The sequence below is a fragment of the Pavona decussata genome, unplaced genomic scaffold, assembly GCF_977016875.1.
Source record: "Pavona decussata unplaced genomic scaffold, jaPavDecu1.1 SCAFFOLD_371, whole genome shotgun sequence".
In the NCBI taxonomy this organism is placed as follows: Eukaryota; Metazoa; Cnidaria; class Anthozoa; order Scleractinia; family Agariciidae; genus Pavona; species Pavona decussata.
In genome coordinates, this window is record NW_028145747.1 from 1703381 (window position 1) to 1719135 (window position 15755).

The 15755-nt window shown below is 39.2% G+C and overlaps 1 protein-coding gene and 1 long non-coding RNA gene across 3 annotated transcripts in view; one reads left to right on the forward strand and one right to left on the reverse strand.

Annotated features, from left to right (window-relative positions):
• LOC146452411 (ZP domain-containing protein-like) overlaps window positions 1-12533 on the forward strand; it is a 38763-nt gene extending 26230 nt beyond the window's left edge. The window contains exons 1-7 of one of the 2 annotated variants that reach the window (XM_085097918.1): window positions 2336-3337; window positions 5836-6213; window positions 8175-8366; window positions 9505-9633; window positions 10004-10589; window positions 10714-11012; window positions 11278-12533. In XM_085097918.1, the coding sequence (XP_084954044.1) occupies window positions 3265-3337; window positions 5836-6213; window positions 8175-8366; window positions 9505-9633; window positions 10004-10589; window positions 10714-11012; window positions 11278-11414 (1794 nt within the window). In that variant the 5' untranslated portion in view covers window positions 2336-3264 and the 3' untranslated portion in view covers window positions 11415-12533. Of the gene's footprint in view, window positions 1-2335; window positions 3338-5835; window positions 6214-8174; window positions 8367-9504; window positions 9634-10003; window positions 10590-10713; window positions 11013-11277 lie in introns of those variants that run through there. The other variant, XM_085097917.1, reaches the window with a different exon arrangement.
• LOC146452412 (uncharacterized) lies at window positions 11920-15025 on the reverse strand. Its single transcript, XR_014859762.1, has 2 exons — window positions 12971-15025; window positions 11920-12899 (listed from the first exon to the last, which is right to left on the reverse strand). It is a non-coding gene; the product is annotated as an uncharacterized LOC146452412 (long non-coding RNA).
• Between the last annotated feature and the right edge of the window lie 730 nt (window positions 15026-15755).

The following is a 15755-nucleotide window of genomic DNA, read 5'->3' on the forward strand; positions in this document are numbered from 1 at the left end:
TTGGTCGATTGTGGATGCAGCAATACACTTTATATGTTTATGTACAATCATTGTTATGAAACATGAAAGGTACTGTCTATATCAAGGCTAGAATCGCATCAACGAACTTCATGGAATGATCTCAGTAAAGAGTAGAAGCCTGTAAGAGGCCTCAAGGAGGCTCGAGGCAGTTTTTTTGGACTTAGGGTGGACGTTTTGAAATTACAATCTCGCATACAAGATAAACTTCGATCTCCTTCATACTACATCATCATTTCAACATATGATCAAAGTTAATTTTCTCATCGGTTTCCAAGCAGCAGCTATTACCATAGCAACGGAAGCGCATAGCCTTTCATTTTAAACATTGTCGATTATCTCGAAATCTAGTCAGACACTTTATGACGAAACTTTAGGGATTTAAACTACTCAATCTAGACAACTTGTAGGCGAAATTAGAAAAAAATCTGTAAGAGCGTTTCCAAGTAAATAATGAATCAATTTTTACGGGGTCATTTTGTTTATTCCAGCATTTTTTACCAATATCTCTGGCAAAATAAAACTTGACACTTTGTCTTTTCTGTCAAAGGGTCTTTCCTGATAGCGAAACATTCTAAACGTTTGTTGAGCCTCATAGGTGTCTCCGATTTTAAGATATTTATGTTTAAAAAACAGTGAAAATAACCGTTATGATTATAACTATGGAGAAAGAGGCATCTCATGAAAGTTATGATATGTACCTACACTAGATTGTTCACTAGGGTGAGGAAACCTTAAATTTCCACATTGAACCTCGTTTCTACCTATTTAAAAATGTTTTGAGCGGTACCTTTTAAAGTAACATTTTGGTCCAAAATTTTTAACATGGGAAACTAGACTACTAGATATTTACCCATATATAATAATATAATTAATTATTTTAAATTCTTACATACTTTGTAAGGCTCATTTGATCGTATCCACATGTTAATTTGCGCCATAGAAATATTTTAATATTTAAAAATTAAAATTATTAAAAAACATATTCATCAAATGTTCATTATTTACTTCTCTTTCAGTTTCTTATTTGTATAACAAACACTTTTGTCATTTAATGCTGCATAAGTTTTCTTGTCGACGTCTGGGGCATATCTAAGATGGGATGCTTACAAATTAAAACAGCAAAATTCTTTTTTCAAATGTGGGCATCAAATTTAAAAGAATGCATACAATTTCTCTACTTCTCTATTTCAAACTGATTTTGTTGTACAAGAACGTGATCGAGCAAAGCGAATAAGATCCCATGACGCTCTTGTATTTAAATCAACAAAATCGGTTTGCGCCGCAATTTCCAAGGGAATTTAGCAGGAATTTATATCAAATTTGACTCTTCTGTTTGTTCGATAACAATCTTGTAGTTAAAACAACAAAATCGGTTTGCGCCGCAATTTCCCAGGGAATTTACATCAAATTTTAATAGCCAAGATATGGAAACTGGACTTTAAAGCTTCAGAGAGAGCCGGCCGTTTCTCATGTGTTACTATACTCAGTGCTAGTCCCTTGCAGTCGGTAGTGCAGGCGTGAAGCGCACGTTCACAGGCACATGGTTAAGCAAGCACGTTACGTGCGCCTAAGTAACACTTGGTTGAATGAACACAACGTGATGTTCAAAGTGGTACTTCCTTTTTGATCGCAGTGGAGACGCTTGTTAAACACGTTACCAGCTCACAAGGCAAGGCGAATTTGCGAGCTTGCGGCCTTTAGAAGCCGCTCTAAAAGAAAAAAAATCAGAGTGGTTGGAGTTTACTTGATAGTGAGTTCAAATAAACTACTGATAGTTACACAGGCCGCGACAGATATTTGGTGGGATTTGCTTACTTGTGAGGTGATGCGGGATAAACGAGGCTTGTGTAACAAAATGAACTACTGTGAAGGCGGGCAGAAAATGCAAACTGCCTCATTTGCGTTTGGTTGCCGGATTAAATGCAAAATTACATGCACTGGTCGACATTACAATGTGTACTTTTCTCGAAGAGAAACGAGTTGTATACAGTAGCCAACGAGTTACACTCGTTGGCCACTGTATACAATAATAACTTCACTTATTTCAGGCTCTCAGTTACTTTTCCAGATTGTAATTTAAATTACTCTTTTCCAAGAAATATCTTACCGCAGATCGAACACTGGGGTTAAAACTGAAATATAAATTGATTTTTTGACTTAATTTTCGGCCTGAGAACTGTCGGTCGCAAGAAATTACACACAACCCGTCCCGGGTAAGTGCAGTTTTTTACCAGCCAGTCGTGATGGCAAAATAGAATCGTCCGGCTTAAAGAATGTGAATTGATTTTACTTGAACTAATTTGCGATTTTCCAACTCTCAAAACTTATGCAAAGTGTCCAAACTATCCAGGGTGGCTGAGTTACGCTCTAAGTGTGAACCCACACCGTCACACCCCCTACCGGGTAAGTGCAGTTTTGTACCAGCAAGCCGTGACGGCAAAGTCACGAAAAGAAACGTCCCCTGAGAATATGAATTGATTTTACTGAACTAATTCGCGATTTTCCACTGACCTCGCAAAACTCGCACAAGGTGTCCGAACTATCCAAGGTGGCTGAATTACGTTCATGGTGTGATCCCTTTTAAAATTAAGATTGATATAGTGCTACACTTTTATGATTACTGTGTTACAAGATTTACACCGATATAGAGTATAAAAAAAGTCTAAAATAGTTTACGTGGTGAGGTGGAAAAGTTGTTCAACACGTACTAATGTACGGTGCGGTCTCTTCCCTGTAACTACTACAAACGCTAATAATTCTATAAAGGTGTCATCTCTACACGCTTCGCTGAATCTGCTCTTGCATAGATACTACAATCCATAAACAAAAGTGTTGTTAAATATTTCACGTAGAGAGTACCGAGCAGTGGAAATTTCCAATTAGTACATCTTTTATTTTCGGAACAAATTTAGAGCCACTTTAGTCATTAAACGACTTGACAATCGGCGGGCAAGCTGCCAATCCATTGAGAAGACAGTTTGTATTTTTCGCAGCTCAATATATTCCGACTATTAAAATGTCTACAAGAAATATAGCTTCATTTGCCTATTGGGTTGAATATTTACACAAGGCATAAACTTGAGAAAAAAACTCGTTCCACCATATATTTTCATTGCGTTTTTTTTCGACCCTCTATACCAACCTTCAGTATTATAGAAGCCTTAGGCAGCATCTCAAAGTTCATTTACTCGACTGATTCACTTTATACAGTTCGTCCCGGAATCGGGTGTTTCTGTTTGTGGCATGGCTTTATCCTCCTGTTTGTCTGTACTCCTGACGATCCTTTCGGTATTAGCGCTACAAGGTGGCTCTCAAGGTAAATTCTATAACAGTCAGCAAAGATTTAAGTGAGATAATCGGACATTTATATCTAGCCCGTATTGAGTATATTACGTGCCATTTAGGACAGAAATTAACTATCATCGTTTTAGTTTTAATTCCTTGAATACTCACATAAATAATTGGTTTTCATTGAGTTCTCGCTATGAAGATTTTATTTCGTCTGTCCAGTCGAACTAAAGATTAAATCGTTGTAGTTCTTTTACATTCATGGCTTTCGTACCACAAGCTGAGGTAGCAACGTACCCTCACCTACTTTAATTTTCTAATTTCTCGTGTTAATTTATTCAAACATTGACTTAAGTTTCAACGAAAATTATAATTTACGAAACTGAGTCGTCACTAAAAGCAAATAAAAATGACACACCTTTCTGAAGTACAATTGTTTTTTGACCTACGGCCTCTCGCCGTTCAAATATACTGCTACAGAAATATCTAATAATGTCGCCTCTGTTAGATAATTACCGAAATTCATTTTTCACACTTTTTCCTTAGCCCCCAAAATTTCAGAATCGTTCGAAGACCGGGATAAGGGGAAATGGTTTCAGTGAGAGCGAATATAGTCTGGTGTTGGAAGAGCGCCAGGGCTGGAAACGAAGAATCAAGTCACCGCTAAAGTGTGGTCTGTGATTTTAAGACTAAAACTAAGCCGAAAGATGATGGGGCAACTGCCAACCACCAAAACGAAACGTTATAGAAAATTTTAAAAACGAATGCACTAGTGCCAGCTATCATTTAAAAATAGCAGTTTTACGAACATCTTGGACAGTGGCCTGGAAGAATATGCAGTCTTGATGGTGCACATCACAGTGAATCGACCGTATCATTCCGGCAAGTAATATAGTAAAACAAGCTTGACAAAACTGAAGTAGGAGAGCCAGTTGGTGTATACATGTTTCACTTAAACAAGGGTATTATTGCGGATTTCGCTAGCCTTGAGTTTTGAGCTTTATACTAAGGTTGTACTCAATTAAGCAAACATTTAACCAAAGTAAGCTTTTGGTATGGATCTTACTACGAACTCGGATACGGCTGAAATTAAAAATCGCACCTTGCACAGATGCCAGTACACCGAATATTTAAATTGCTGAAGGCGATTATGCAAACCTGGGCCCGGCATCACTCACTCACTCATACCCATATGCCGGCTTGGCATGTAGGGCAGCAACAAAATTAAGCCACTCCTGTCTGTCCCTGGCTAGCCTCTGAATGGTTCCCCAGATATGATGTAAGGTCTTCAGTTCTGCTTCCACAGTCCGACGCCAGGTGATCTTGGGTCGTCCTCGCCTGCGTCTCCCCTCTGGTGTCCAGTGAAGGGCTGTGCGAGTGATGTTGTCTTGCTCCCGTCGCATGACATGTCCGATCCATTTCCAACGTCTTCGCATAATGATGTCCTGGTTGCAGCGAGCAAGAAGTTCTTGGTTGGAGATGGTTTCAGGCCAGAATATACGTAGGATTCTTCTGAGGTTTTTCGTGTGGAAGGTGGACAGCTTGTTGAGGTCGCTCTCTGTCATCCTCCAACATTCCGAGCCGTACAGTAGGGTGGAGATTACACAGCTCTGGTACAGTCTTAGTTTGGTCTTGGTGCTGTACTGGGATGACTTCCAAACGCTGTTCATCATTCTAAACGCATTTCTGGCCTTACTGAGGCGGTTCTTGATGTCGCTGCCTGCCCCACCGTCATGTCTGACAGTGGTCCCAAGGTATGTAAATTCTTCGGTCGTTGGTAGATCTTCTCCATTTACTGTGACAGGTGATGGGTTTGATACGTTCAGCATCATTACCTCCGTCTTCTTCTGGCTGATCTTCAAGCCTACTTGCTGTGCAAAGGTATTTAGACGGGACGTCTTCTCCTGCATGTGCTGGTGGGTATGCGACATGAGTGCTAGATCGTCAGTAAAGTCCAAATCTTCAAGTTGTGTCGCGAGGGTCCATCTGATGCCTCGCGCTTGGTCAGGTGTGGGTTCGCCATACGTAGAATAACAATTCATCTTGAAAAAGACAGAAACGAATGTGATAGACTACTACCCCATTCTTTTGGTAAAAAAAAATTGCATTTCTGGTTTGTTGAGTAGTATACAAAACTAAATTATTTCATTGACTTGTGGCCAAGGAACAGCTCCCTGTAATCTTATGCTGCCACACAGCTAAAACGATTCTAAGACAAGGATTGTTATAACATACGGGAGCAATTAGCTTTGTTATGCCGCGCCAGTTACAATTAGCCGTAAAAGCTGCTCTTTGGATACGTTGCTCTTTTTTATGGTGCTGACTGTTTATGAATCTGATTTCGGTCATAAGCGATTCATTCTTTCATCTCTCCCTCCCTTCCTCCGCCCTTCCTTCCTTCCTTCTTTGTGTCCCTCCTTCCATTCCAATCCTTCCTTCTTCCTTCTTTCAATTCCGTCTGTCTGTCCGTCCACAAGTCAGTCAGACAGTTAGCGACTTATGCATTTGCGGATTTATTTCTTTCAGATGTATGCCCCAACAATTGGATTCATCTCCAAGGGTCGTGCTATAAGTTCTCGTCTAAGACTGCGACCTGGATTGCAGGAAAATCCGCTTGTGAGGCACAGAAATCTAAGCTTGCGGTAGTGAAGTCACAAGCTGAAAACAAAGCAATCACTTCGAGGTTGAGGGGTCAAACATATATTGGTTTGTACAGGGATCCTAAAGATCCTTCAAGCTGGCTTTGGGCCGACGGATCGCGTGCTACTTACACAAACTGGGATAAAGGTGAACCTGGATACAAGCAGCCAAACTATGAAGATTGTGTCGCTATTCACAAATCGGGGTATTGGCATGATTGGCCATGCAAAACGGCTAAAAACTATTACGTTTGCGAAACAAAAGGTTAGTTAGTATTTAAGAGATGCAGTAGTGTTCCTTTACTGTATGGCTCGTATTTATAGATAGGTTTCAACGAGCGCTCTGAGAAAGGATTCACCGTAATTCCCACGTTCATGACGGACGGCAGATGTAAACACTCAGCAAATGAAGGAGCTGCCTAACCTCGTTAGAAAACAAGGGCAACGACTGTTTTAAAGCAGCAAAAATCTCTGAAAAAAATTCACGGAAATGAGGTGTCTGCTTCAGCGAAAACAGCAACTTTTCAAAGGCATCCATTGGGCGGATAAACGCGGCGTCACGGCAGCTCATTGAATTATGAATTCAAAATTAATTGCACACAACTCAAGTAAAACCTAAATTGTTTTGACGCCTGCAACAATAATATGTAGACTCTGAAGTTGACGACTCAACCAACCGTCACGTTTTTCGCTACCGCACATCACTGTAGAAGGGCTCTCTGAAAACAAAGACAAAACAAGCAAAAGAAACAAACATTCTTACCGTGTTACTGGCATTTTAGCAAGGCAAAAGTGTGTCACCTGAAAACTACTTTTTGCAGAGTGAATAAGAACAAAAACAAATCTGTTTTTCTACGACGAAAAACAAATTAAAAAAGTAAAACATAGTATTAGTAATAAAAATAAAAAGCTGAAACTCGATAAACATTTTATGCATTCAAATGCCAAGCGGCGTAACTCTTTCAGCACGGTGCAGATTGAGAAATAATACATGATTGAGGCGATTTTCACTGTATTATTGTATGTATGGTGTTATTATACCACTTAGAAGTTGTTGTTGGTACAATTAATAAAATGTTATGTTAGACTTAGGAAGTTCACTATCGGAAAACACTTAACTCAATCACTGGAGAGCTTCATCTCTTGATCATCATTAACATTATCAATCTTACTATCATTGTCAATTACTGCCGTGGACATCGTTTTTGTCAGTGCCCTTGCCATTATCACTGTCTTTGGTATTGTAATTGCCGTATCATTGCCATTGTCATGGTCCTTGCCATTATCACTACCATTATCATGGTCTTTGCTATTATCATTGCCATTGTCATGGTCCCTGCCATTATCATGGTCCACGCCATTGTAATTGCCATTATCATTATCATTGTCCTTGCCATTATCATTACCATTACCATGGTCCTTATCATTATCATTGTCCTTGCCATTGTCATTATCATTATCATTGTCATAGTCCTTGCCTTTGTCATTATCATTGTCATAGTCCTTGCCATTACATTACCATTGTCATAGTCCTTGCCATTGTCATTATCATTACCATTGTCATGTCCTTGCCATTGTCATTATCATTACCATTGTCATAGTTCTTGCCATTGTCATGGTCCTTGTCATTATCATTACCATTGTCATAGTCCTTGCCACTGTCATAATCATTATTATTACCATTGTCATAGTCCTTGCCATTGTCATGGTCCTTGCCATTACATTACCATTGTCATAGTCCTTGCCATTGTCATTATCATTGCCATTATCATGGTCCTTGCCATTATCATTGACATTGCCATGGTCCTTGCTATTGTCATCATCATTATCATTGCCATTGTCATGGTCCTTGCCATTGTCATTATCATTACCATTGTCATTTTCATTACCATTATCATTACCATTGTCATTGTCCTTGCCGCTGTCATTGTCACTACCATGATCATTATCATTGCCATTACCATAGCCATAGCCATTATCAATATCACTTTTTTTGCGACTATCAGTGTCATTATTATTATTATTATTATTGTGCAAAGGGTGTCTAATACACTTTTTTGAAATCAATCCAGTTAAAGTAGTTGAACTAGTACAAGGAAAATCCTGGACAAACTGGGAAGTAGCTGTTGGTCTCCAGCAGTGCAATTCAAAATATTTAAACTAAGTAAAATCCTTAAAATCGTTAAAACGCTATTCGGTCATATTCTATTTCAATTTCATTTGTAGAAAAATGTCCAGCTTTAAATCTCAGTCGCTATCTGAAAGCTTCACCGAACAGCTGTGTGACGTCACCCATGAAAATCAACGCCAAATGCTCGTTCTCGTGTCCACAAGGTTACCAGCTTCAAGGCCCATCCTTTAAGAAGTGTGGATCACGTGGTCAGTGGACGAACAATGACAAAGCAGTTTCGTGCATTGGTGGGTTAATTATTATAATAATAATATTAATATAATAATATTATAATAAACCGTATCCTCAAGGGGCATTCAAAGAGAAAGCGGAAAGTGAAAAAAGATGAATTTAAGTGCGCAGTGCGGGTGTAGTGGTTAGAGCGTCGGACTTTCGATTGGACGTTCGGAAGATCAGAGGGTCGGTGGTTCGAGGCCAGATTGGTCTCTGCATTACAGTTTAATGCTTCCTTAGACAAAAAACTTTGCTCCACATTGTCTCTATTCACTCTGGTGCATAAATGGGTACTGGCAACATTCTTCTTAAGGAACCCTTGCAATGGCCTAGCATCCCATCCAGGGGGAACTAGCAATATTCCTACATGCTTCATGCTACAGAGACCCGGTTAAGCTCTGGCCGTATGGGCCATTTAGGCTCGTAATGTGACTTCACCTTATTTTGTATCATGCATGACATGCCCAACATTCAGGCTCATCTTGTGACATTAAAAAGGAAATGCAAAACTACCTCCTGCCTTTAAAATGTCATGACACATTTTCCTTTAATAACACATCCGTACTTCCGTACTTTCAAAAGCTAGAAATGCTAATGCTTTCAAACTCTCTATTTCTTTCCGTAAAGGGCGTGAAAATTTTCTGTACACTATCAAAGCCCCATGTTTTAATAATACCCGGATTATTTTATTTGAAACTTGTATACAAATGTATGTAGTTTATATATTACCACTAACGTGAACCTGCCAGCATGTACCACCATAATTTTTGGATCTACAACGGATCCAGGAGGCTATAAGCACCAGTGTGTTTCTTTTAGCCCTCCTCGTCATTACTTCAACATTTTATTTTGTAAACTTCTCTTTTTATTTGGTTACTCTTGAAATCGCATATTTAATTGTAGTTCCTCTTGACAATGGCGCCAAGATGTCGCCGAAACGTAGGACTGAAACGTAGACAGGACTTCTCTATCGTTAGTTTTTGCCTGTATATGCTTATGAAACTAAGAGATGAAAAACCCCGTGAATAAAACCCAAAACATTAAATTTAAAAGTCCTAGTTCACCGAAAGCACAGCTTGAACAGGTGAAAAACTAAAGGAAACGATTTTTTTCTGTTTTAGACTATAGTGCTTAAAATGTTCTTGTTTTTAGATATCGATGAGTGTTCTGTGTCCAGTAATGGCGGTTGTAGCCATAAGTGTCTGAATTTTATGGGAGGCTACAAGTGTGAATGTCCAGACGAGGAACTGAGCTTATCATCTGATAACAGAACATGTCATGGTAATTATTGAATATGGGATTCTTAATTTTTTCTCGCAAAAGTGATACCTTTTTCCTTCGTCTGAAACATGTCTTTTCTGAAGTCTTTGACAATTTTACCTCTGTTGTAGGTTTGACAATCTGTATCTTATTTGCGCCAATATATTCGTGAACTTTCTGCTGCCTTTACTCTGCTAACTTCAGTCCCCTATTGTTTTGCCACAACAAAGAGTTGGAAACTGGAGTACAGGATTTACAACCTAGCCCAGTTCTATCTGGTTCACAGAATGTAACGCGACTTTCAGAGAATTCCAGAATGAATTTTTCTTCCGTGTATTGCAGTATGTTTTTAAACGTAAGCTGAGGATCTTTCATTTTTCTCTTTCTTTAGCTTCAGGAGTTAACGTCCTGTGCAATAGCGAAAATATGACGATCATCATTCCCAAGTCGTTTCTCCGTGGTCTTGATCGTGGGCATCTTCGACTCTTGGACATCACATGCAAAGCTACAGAAACAAGCGCACATTTCTCTCTCACTACCCAGCTGACCGGCTGCAATACAACAAGGAGGCACACACCTACAGCTATCGTCTACTCCAACGCCGTCTTGGAAATCCCTGTAGCAGCTGAGGATGTCATAACACGCGTGCGCGAGATAGAAATTCAATTCAGCTGCTTCTACTCCAAATATGGGGTGGTGTCAACAGTGGGCTTCAAGCCAAGTAACAGGAAGCTTGTGTTTAGCGACGAAGGCCAAGGAAACTATACTCTCTCTCTGGATATGTTTCCTGACAACAGATTTGTGAGTCCTTACATGAAGGATGATTTTCCTGTTGCTGTAGTGCTGCGAAGACGTCTATTTTTCGAGGTATCAGTGGCATCAGATGACAAGCACCTGTCAATAAGAGCAGATCGATGTTTCGCCACGCCCACTCAGGATCAGAAGAAAAGTCTGAAATACGAGTTCATCAAAAACGGGTAGGCACGCTGAGATATTTCTTGCCGAGTTCTCTACCGTCTTGCTTCAATTTTTGTACTGTATTCATATTTGCACTTTAAGTGTCTTCGTAACTGCAAATTACTATTTTGCTCTATCTCTTAGATGTCCGGATGACCAAACATTGAAGTATCACTCGGCGCCTTCAGTCGGTACCCAGCGGTTTAGCCTAGAAGCCTTCAAGTTCATTGCCGATCATCCATTTGTCTTCGTTAACTGTCACGTGGCCGTATGCAATGCCACTAATCCAGTTTCCAAATGCGCTAAAAGCTGTTCGTTCGGTAGCAGAGGAAGACGTGAAGTGAGTGACCACGTGACTGGCGTGTATTCCTTGGCACAGGGTCCACTCCACCTGGCTCGCGAAAAAAGAAGTGAAAAGAGTGGTAGTGGTCTGGAAAAGAATGGTAAGAAGACTGTGCACTTTTAATTAAGCAAAAAGTTATCAATTACCAGGATAGCGTTGCGATGAGAAGTATCACCTCGTAATATCATATTGCCTTATACGTGGATCTACTTTGTTTTTTATTCTCATCCTTGATCCGGCTGTTTTTCCTCGCGTCCTCTGGTTATCGTCACACCTTAAAAACCAATCTGGGACAATGGATTGAAGAACAACGTATGGAAGTCTTCTGCAGGATGTTTAATTCTATTTTATTTTCTTCTTTGTAGAATCCGTCCCTACTTCAATGATGGCTTTGTTTGGGATGTGCCTCGCTTGTTTGGCGGGAATGGTGTTGATGATCTTCAAGAAGTCAACCGACAAGCCTTATGGGTATGCTGTGCTTGCTACTGATGATAAAAAGTGAACGCAAGCTTAACCTGGAATGGGCAAAGTTGTTGAAGGGGACTTTTCCTTGAGATAATCCAATTTACAGTGAGAAAAAAAATGTTCAATATCAATTCTGCTGTTTTTACTACATGCTTTTTGCCAGGGGCAAATCTTTTATTTCAAAGTGACTTTAATAGACCATTTCTGAGTTGCAGTGAACCTCAATATGAAAGCGAGGCTAAGTGCAAAGCTTTTCATATGAAAATTAGTTTTGTTTGTTTATGAATGAAAACTAATTTTCATGATAAAAGTTTTGCGCTTAGCCTCGCTTTCATAATGAGGTTCAACGCAACTCGGAAATGGCCTATTCCATGGCAATCAATCAATAATGTTTGCCAAAAATGCAAACCTTGACGTTCTCTTTTTTGAAATATCTCTGCTTTTTAAAAGGAATAACAATTGTGGGATGTTTACATCTGCCTTCGCTCCACACAAAACATCTTAAGAACCAATGTACCAATTTTCTTTGAAGATACAAACAAAGTGCTTTATAGATATTGTATGGAACTGTTCTGATTGGAACCCAGAAATGTCTTCAAACAGTTCATTCGTTTTTCGGCTGTAATTGAATATCTCAAGCTCAAGTACCTTAGATGTGTAGATTTTTAGTCTTTCAGAAACTAATTATTACCTTAGAGGGTCTGTTTCAGTTAAAGTTTAGTTTTTGAGGCCCATAAAAATCTGTACGCACATTTTTGTCGGATAGTCGAAATGATCTCGTTTAATTATCGGGGTGCTGTGCTGTTTAATTTGTTTTTATAGAAGACTGTCATTTATATAGTTATACTTAGCCGATAATATCTGTTGGGAAAGTTGATCAGAAACTTGGAGCTAACGGAAAAGGTACCAGCAATGCCCTGATGTTAACGTTGATTTCTCCTCACTGTGCTCCATAGCTGTGAGAATTCACTGAAAATCAAGACTTTTCATCTGCGGTGATCTCTTCATAGGTTCTCTTGACATGAATGGTGCATTTTACAACGATATTGTAAGGAGAAATTAGATGCTGGTCACTATTGGGGCTTTAAGGGTTGGACAGGAGTCCATCAGTTGGAGCCATTGGGGACTTAACGCAACCACGACGGCAACGAAAACGGCACTTGAAAATACAAGTTCGTGTTACTTGTACGACTTCGCGATTATTTCAATTCGTTCAACTTCTACAATGTCCCGATTAATACTAGAGACGGATAATTCGTCTGGACGAATTATCCGTCTGGTCGTTTAATCCGTCTAGTATAAATATGGGACGAACTATAAAACACAGTATTAGTTCGTCCCGTTTATACTAGACGGATTATGCAAGTCGCGAGAAACTGGTCTTTCAGGTACTTCGTTTATACGAACACATTTTGTATCCCACTGCTAAGAGACCGCTGGCTTTATGTAACGAGGTGTTGATTCTGGCATCTAAGTTCGTCTGTCCCTGCATTTATACACACAGATGGATTATCCACTTTAGCTGGTCTGCCAAGACGAACTAAGCAGATAGTTCGTCTTGACGGATAATCCGTCTGTTGCCCGTATTTATACACGGACGGATTATCAGACGAACTAAAAAATTCTTGCCCAAGTTCGTCCAGACGGATTATCCGTCTCCGATATAAATCGGGCCAATGGCCGAACTATCCAGAACAGGCTAGGTGGTAAAGGTCTTCAAGTTAGCACAGAGAATGAAAATTTACTGTCATGTACTCACGCTCTCCATAAAACCTTGAATTTGCGCATTTGACGTCGTTGTTTGGCCGAAGATGGCGACGAAATGTATCAAAATTTGTAATGCACGTGCCGTTGTTTAGCTCATTAAGGCTTTTCTTTATTTTCCGTTGCCATCGGCGTCGTGTCTGCGTAAAGTCCCTACTATCTCTCATACTCAGCCTTGGAGTCAACCCTTTCACGAGTCGAGTTATTTTTAGAACGGCTCTCAGGGGAGGTTTTGCACGCCCACAGTTCAATAGCCCAAACCAAAACAAGGCTATGTTAGTGGTATTTGCTAGTGTGTGGTATTAGGGGTGTTTGTTATTGTTACATGCGAGTCCCAACGGAAACATAATACTTTTCGCGGGAAAAACCCGTTCCAAAACTAAATCTACTCATGAGAGGGCTGACTCAAGAAATGGAGATGGAAGTGGAGACAGAGGCTCCTATTAGAGTATTTGTATTCAGTGGGGCGTTATGTTCTCGGGGCCTGACACTTTGAAGATGTATGTATCTGTATGCAACACCAAGTATTTTCTTGGCTCCTTCAGTCGCCTTAAAATTGAGCTCTACCTTTTCCACTGCTGACAGAAGCTTAGTGGCAACGTGGGGAAAAGAAAGAAAATGTAGGGAAATGGAAAGGAGAAAAGAAACAAAGTAGACACCACCAACAATATCATTTATCGATCAGTGAAGAAGAGGAACTTTGAATGTCTCAACCTCTTCAGTAGCTATACGCAGGCCTCTCTGGTAGCTTTAGGAGATATACATTGATCAACCCCAACAGTACATTTCACCCAGCCCAAATCCTCCACAAATTAACAACTTACGAAATGTTACAACCAAGTTATCAGAAGTGTTATTTTAACATTTCAACTTGTGCTCGATAACATAATTATGTTTCCATCAGCCGAAAGCCGTCTTAAACAGAGAAAGAGCTAATTGTGCTAAGTTTTGGCATGGCTTATTCAAGGTTCGAGAAACTAATAAGTTTTTGAGAAGGCAAGAAAACGCTTTTGTTCTGCGGGCTACAAGCTTTGGTGTGAAGATACTATTTTAATACCATAAATGACTGTTTTTTTTTACCTTTAAGTAGTTTATTTTATTGAGCGAAGGAAGGAAGGATTTCATTTTAAAGCAGCTTATAGAATAGTAATGACAGTACTAAGAGTCGGGTGCAATTTTGGGAGCTTGATGTTGTTTATCTTATATCACGAGATCAATAAATATTGCATTTGCAATTCATGCAATGGAAATGAGTCACGTGTCTTCTCAGGCGTGCGCACACGTCTTTCGCATGCTTTCTTTTTTCGCTATCTTTATTGAAAATTAAATGGGTCGAAGGAGAATTTAAAGGATTCAATTCTAGGGGTTATGTATTGAAAGAAATCTTTGCGATATGTATGCTTTTTTGTTCTTTATCACACAATTATAGCCTATAGATATGGGTAAAATCAAATGGAAGGCTGACTGGACAGCTAAAATAATTTTATTGCCCAATATTTCGGTTAGTATCATCTTTAAATATTGTAACCGTTTATTTCCAATTTTTACTTAGCTATTTGCAGCCCCTGAAGAAGGTTAGTTTTGTCTAACCGACAGATTGATTATACATTTTATTCAACAATGCTGATTCTGATTTACACAAAGATCCGGCTACACTTTGCTACTGTTTGTTTAAGTGGCTTTGAATTATTCAAGAGTTACCTTATAGATGTGGGCAAGGACAACTTGGAAAAAGCGCTTTGAAAGAAAGAAAGAAAAAAAGAAAGAAAGAAAGAAAGAAAGAAAGAAAGAAAGAAAGAAAGAAAGAAAGAAAGAAAGAAAGAAAGAAAGAAAGAAAGAAAGAAAGAAAGAAAGAAAGAAAGAAAGAAAGAAAGAATGAATGAATGAATGAATGAATGAATGAATGAATGAATGAATGAATGAATGAATGAATGAATGAATGAATGAATGAATGAATGAATGAATGAATGAATGAATGAATGAATGAATGAATGAATACTTTATTAAAGTGGCTGGGCGTTTAGTAAAACTGGTAATCGTGGACACTGTAAGTGTTTACCTATATTTACAAGGTCCAAAAAGTAGTATATAACTTATCTATAACTTATAAAATAAAAGTTATCAAATGGCATACTGACCCATACTGAGCTTGTCAATTGGTTGGGGGTATTTTAATACCGATGCAATATTCTGGACGAATACGGGAGCTCTACGTGGCGTAGAACTACAATCAAGGGCAAAAGGGTTGGAACAAATGTTCCCCTAAGTACGCAACAGAATCACAGTACGCGCAAACAAGTAGTGTCCGTTTCCCAACCCCCACCCCTTTACAATGTTGAGTTAGTGCAATAAAAATGACTTGCGGATTTCAACATTGCCTCGGGGGAGGAGTGGGCTAGTAAGTTGGGCTTTAAACGAAAAACATGGCTTCACTGGTCAGTCACATAAGATTAGTAACATTTGTCTCAAGACCTTCTGTCCTTGATTATAGTTTGCTGGAGATGGTATGGCATACGACAAATATTACCTCATGAATTGGCATTTTTTGGCCTCTTCTGTAATGTGGCAGTTTTAATTGGAAATAAAAAATAGTGTACTAGTTGACGATGTAAAT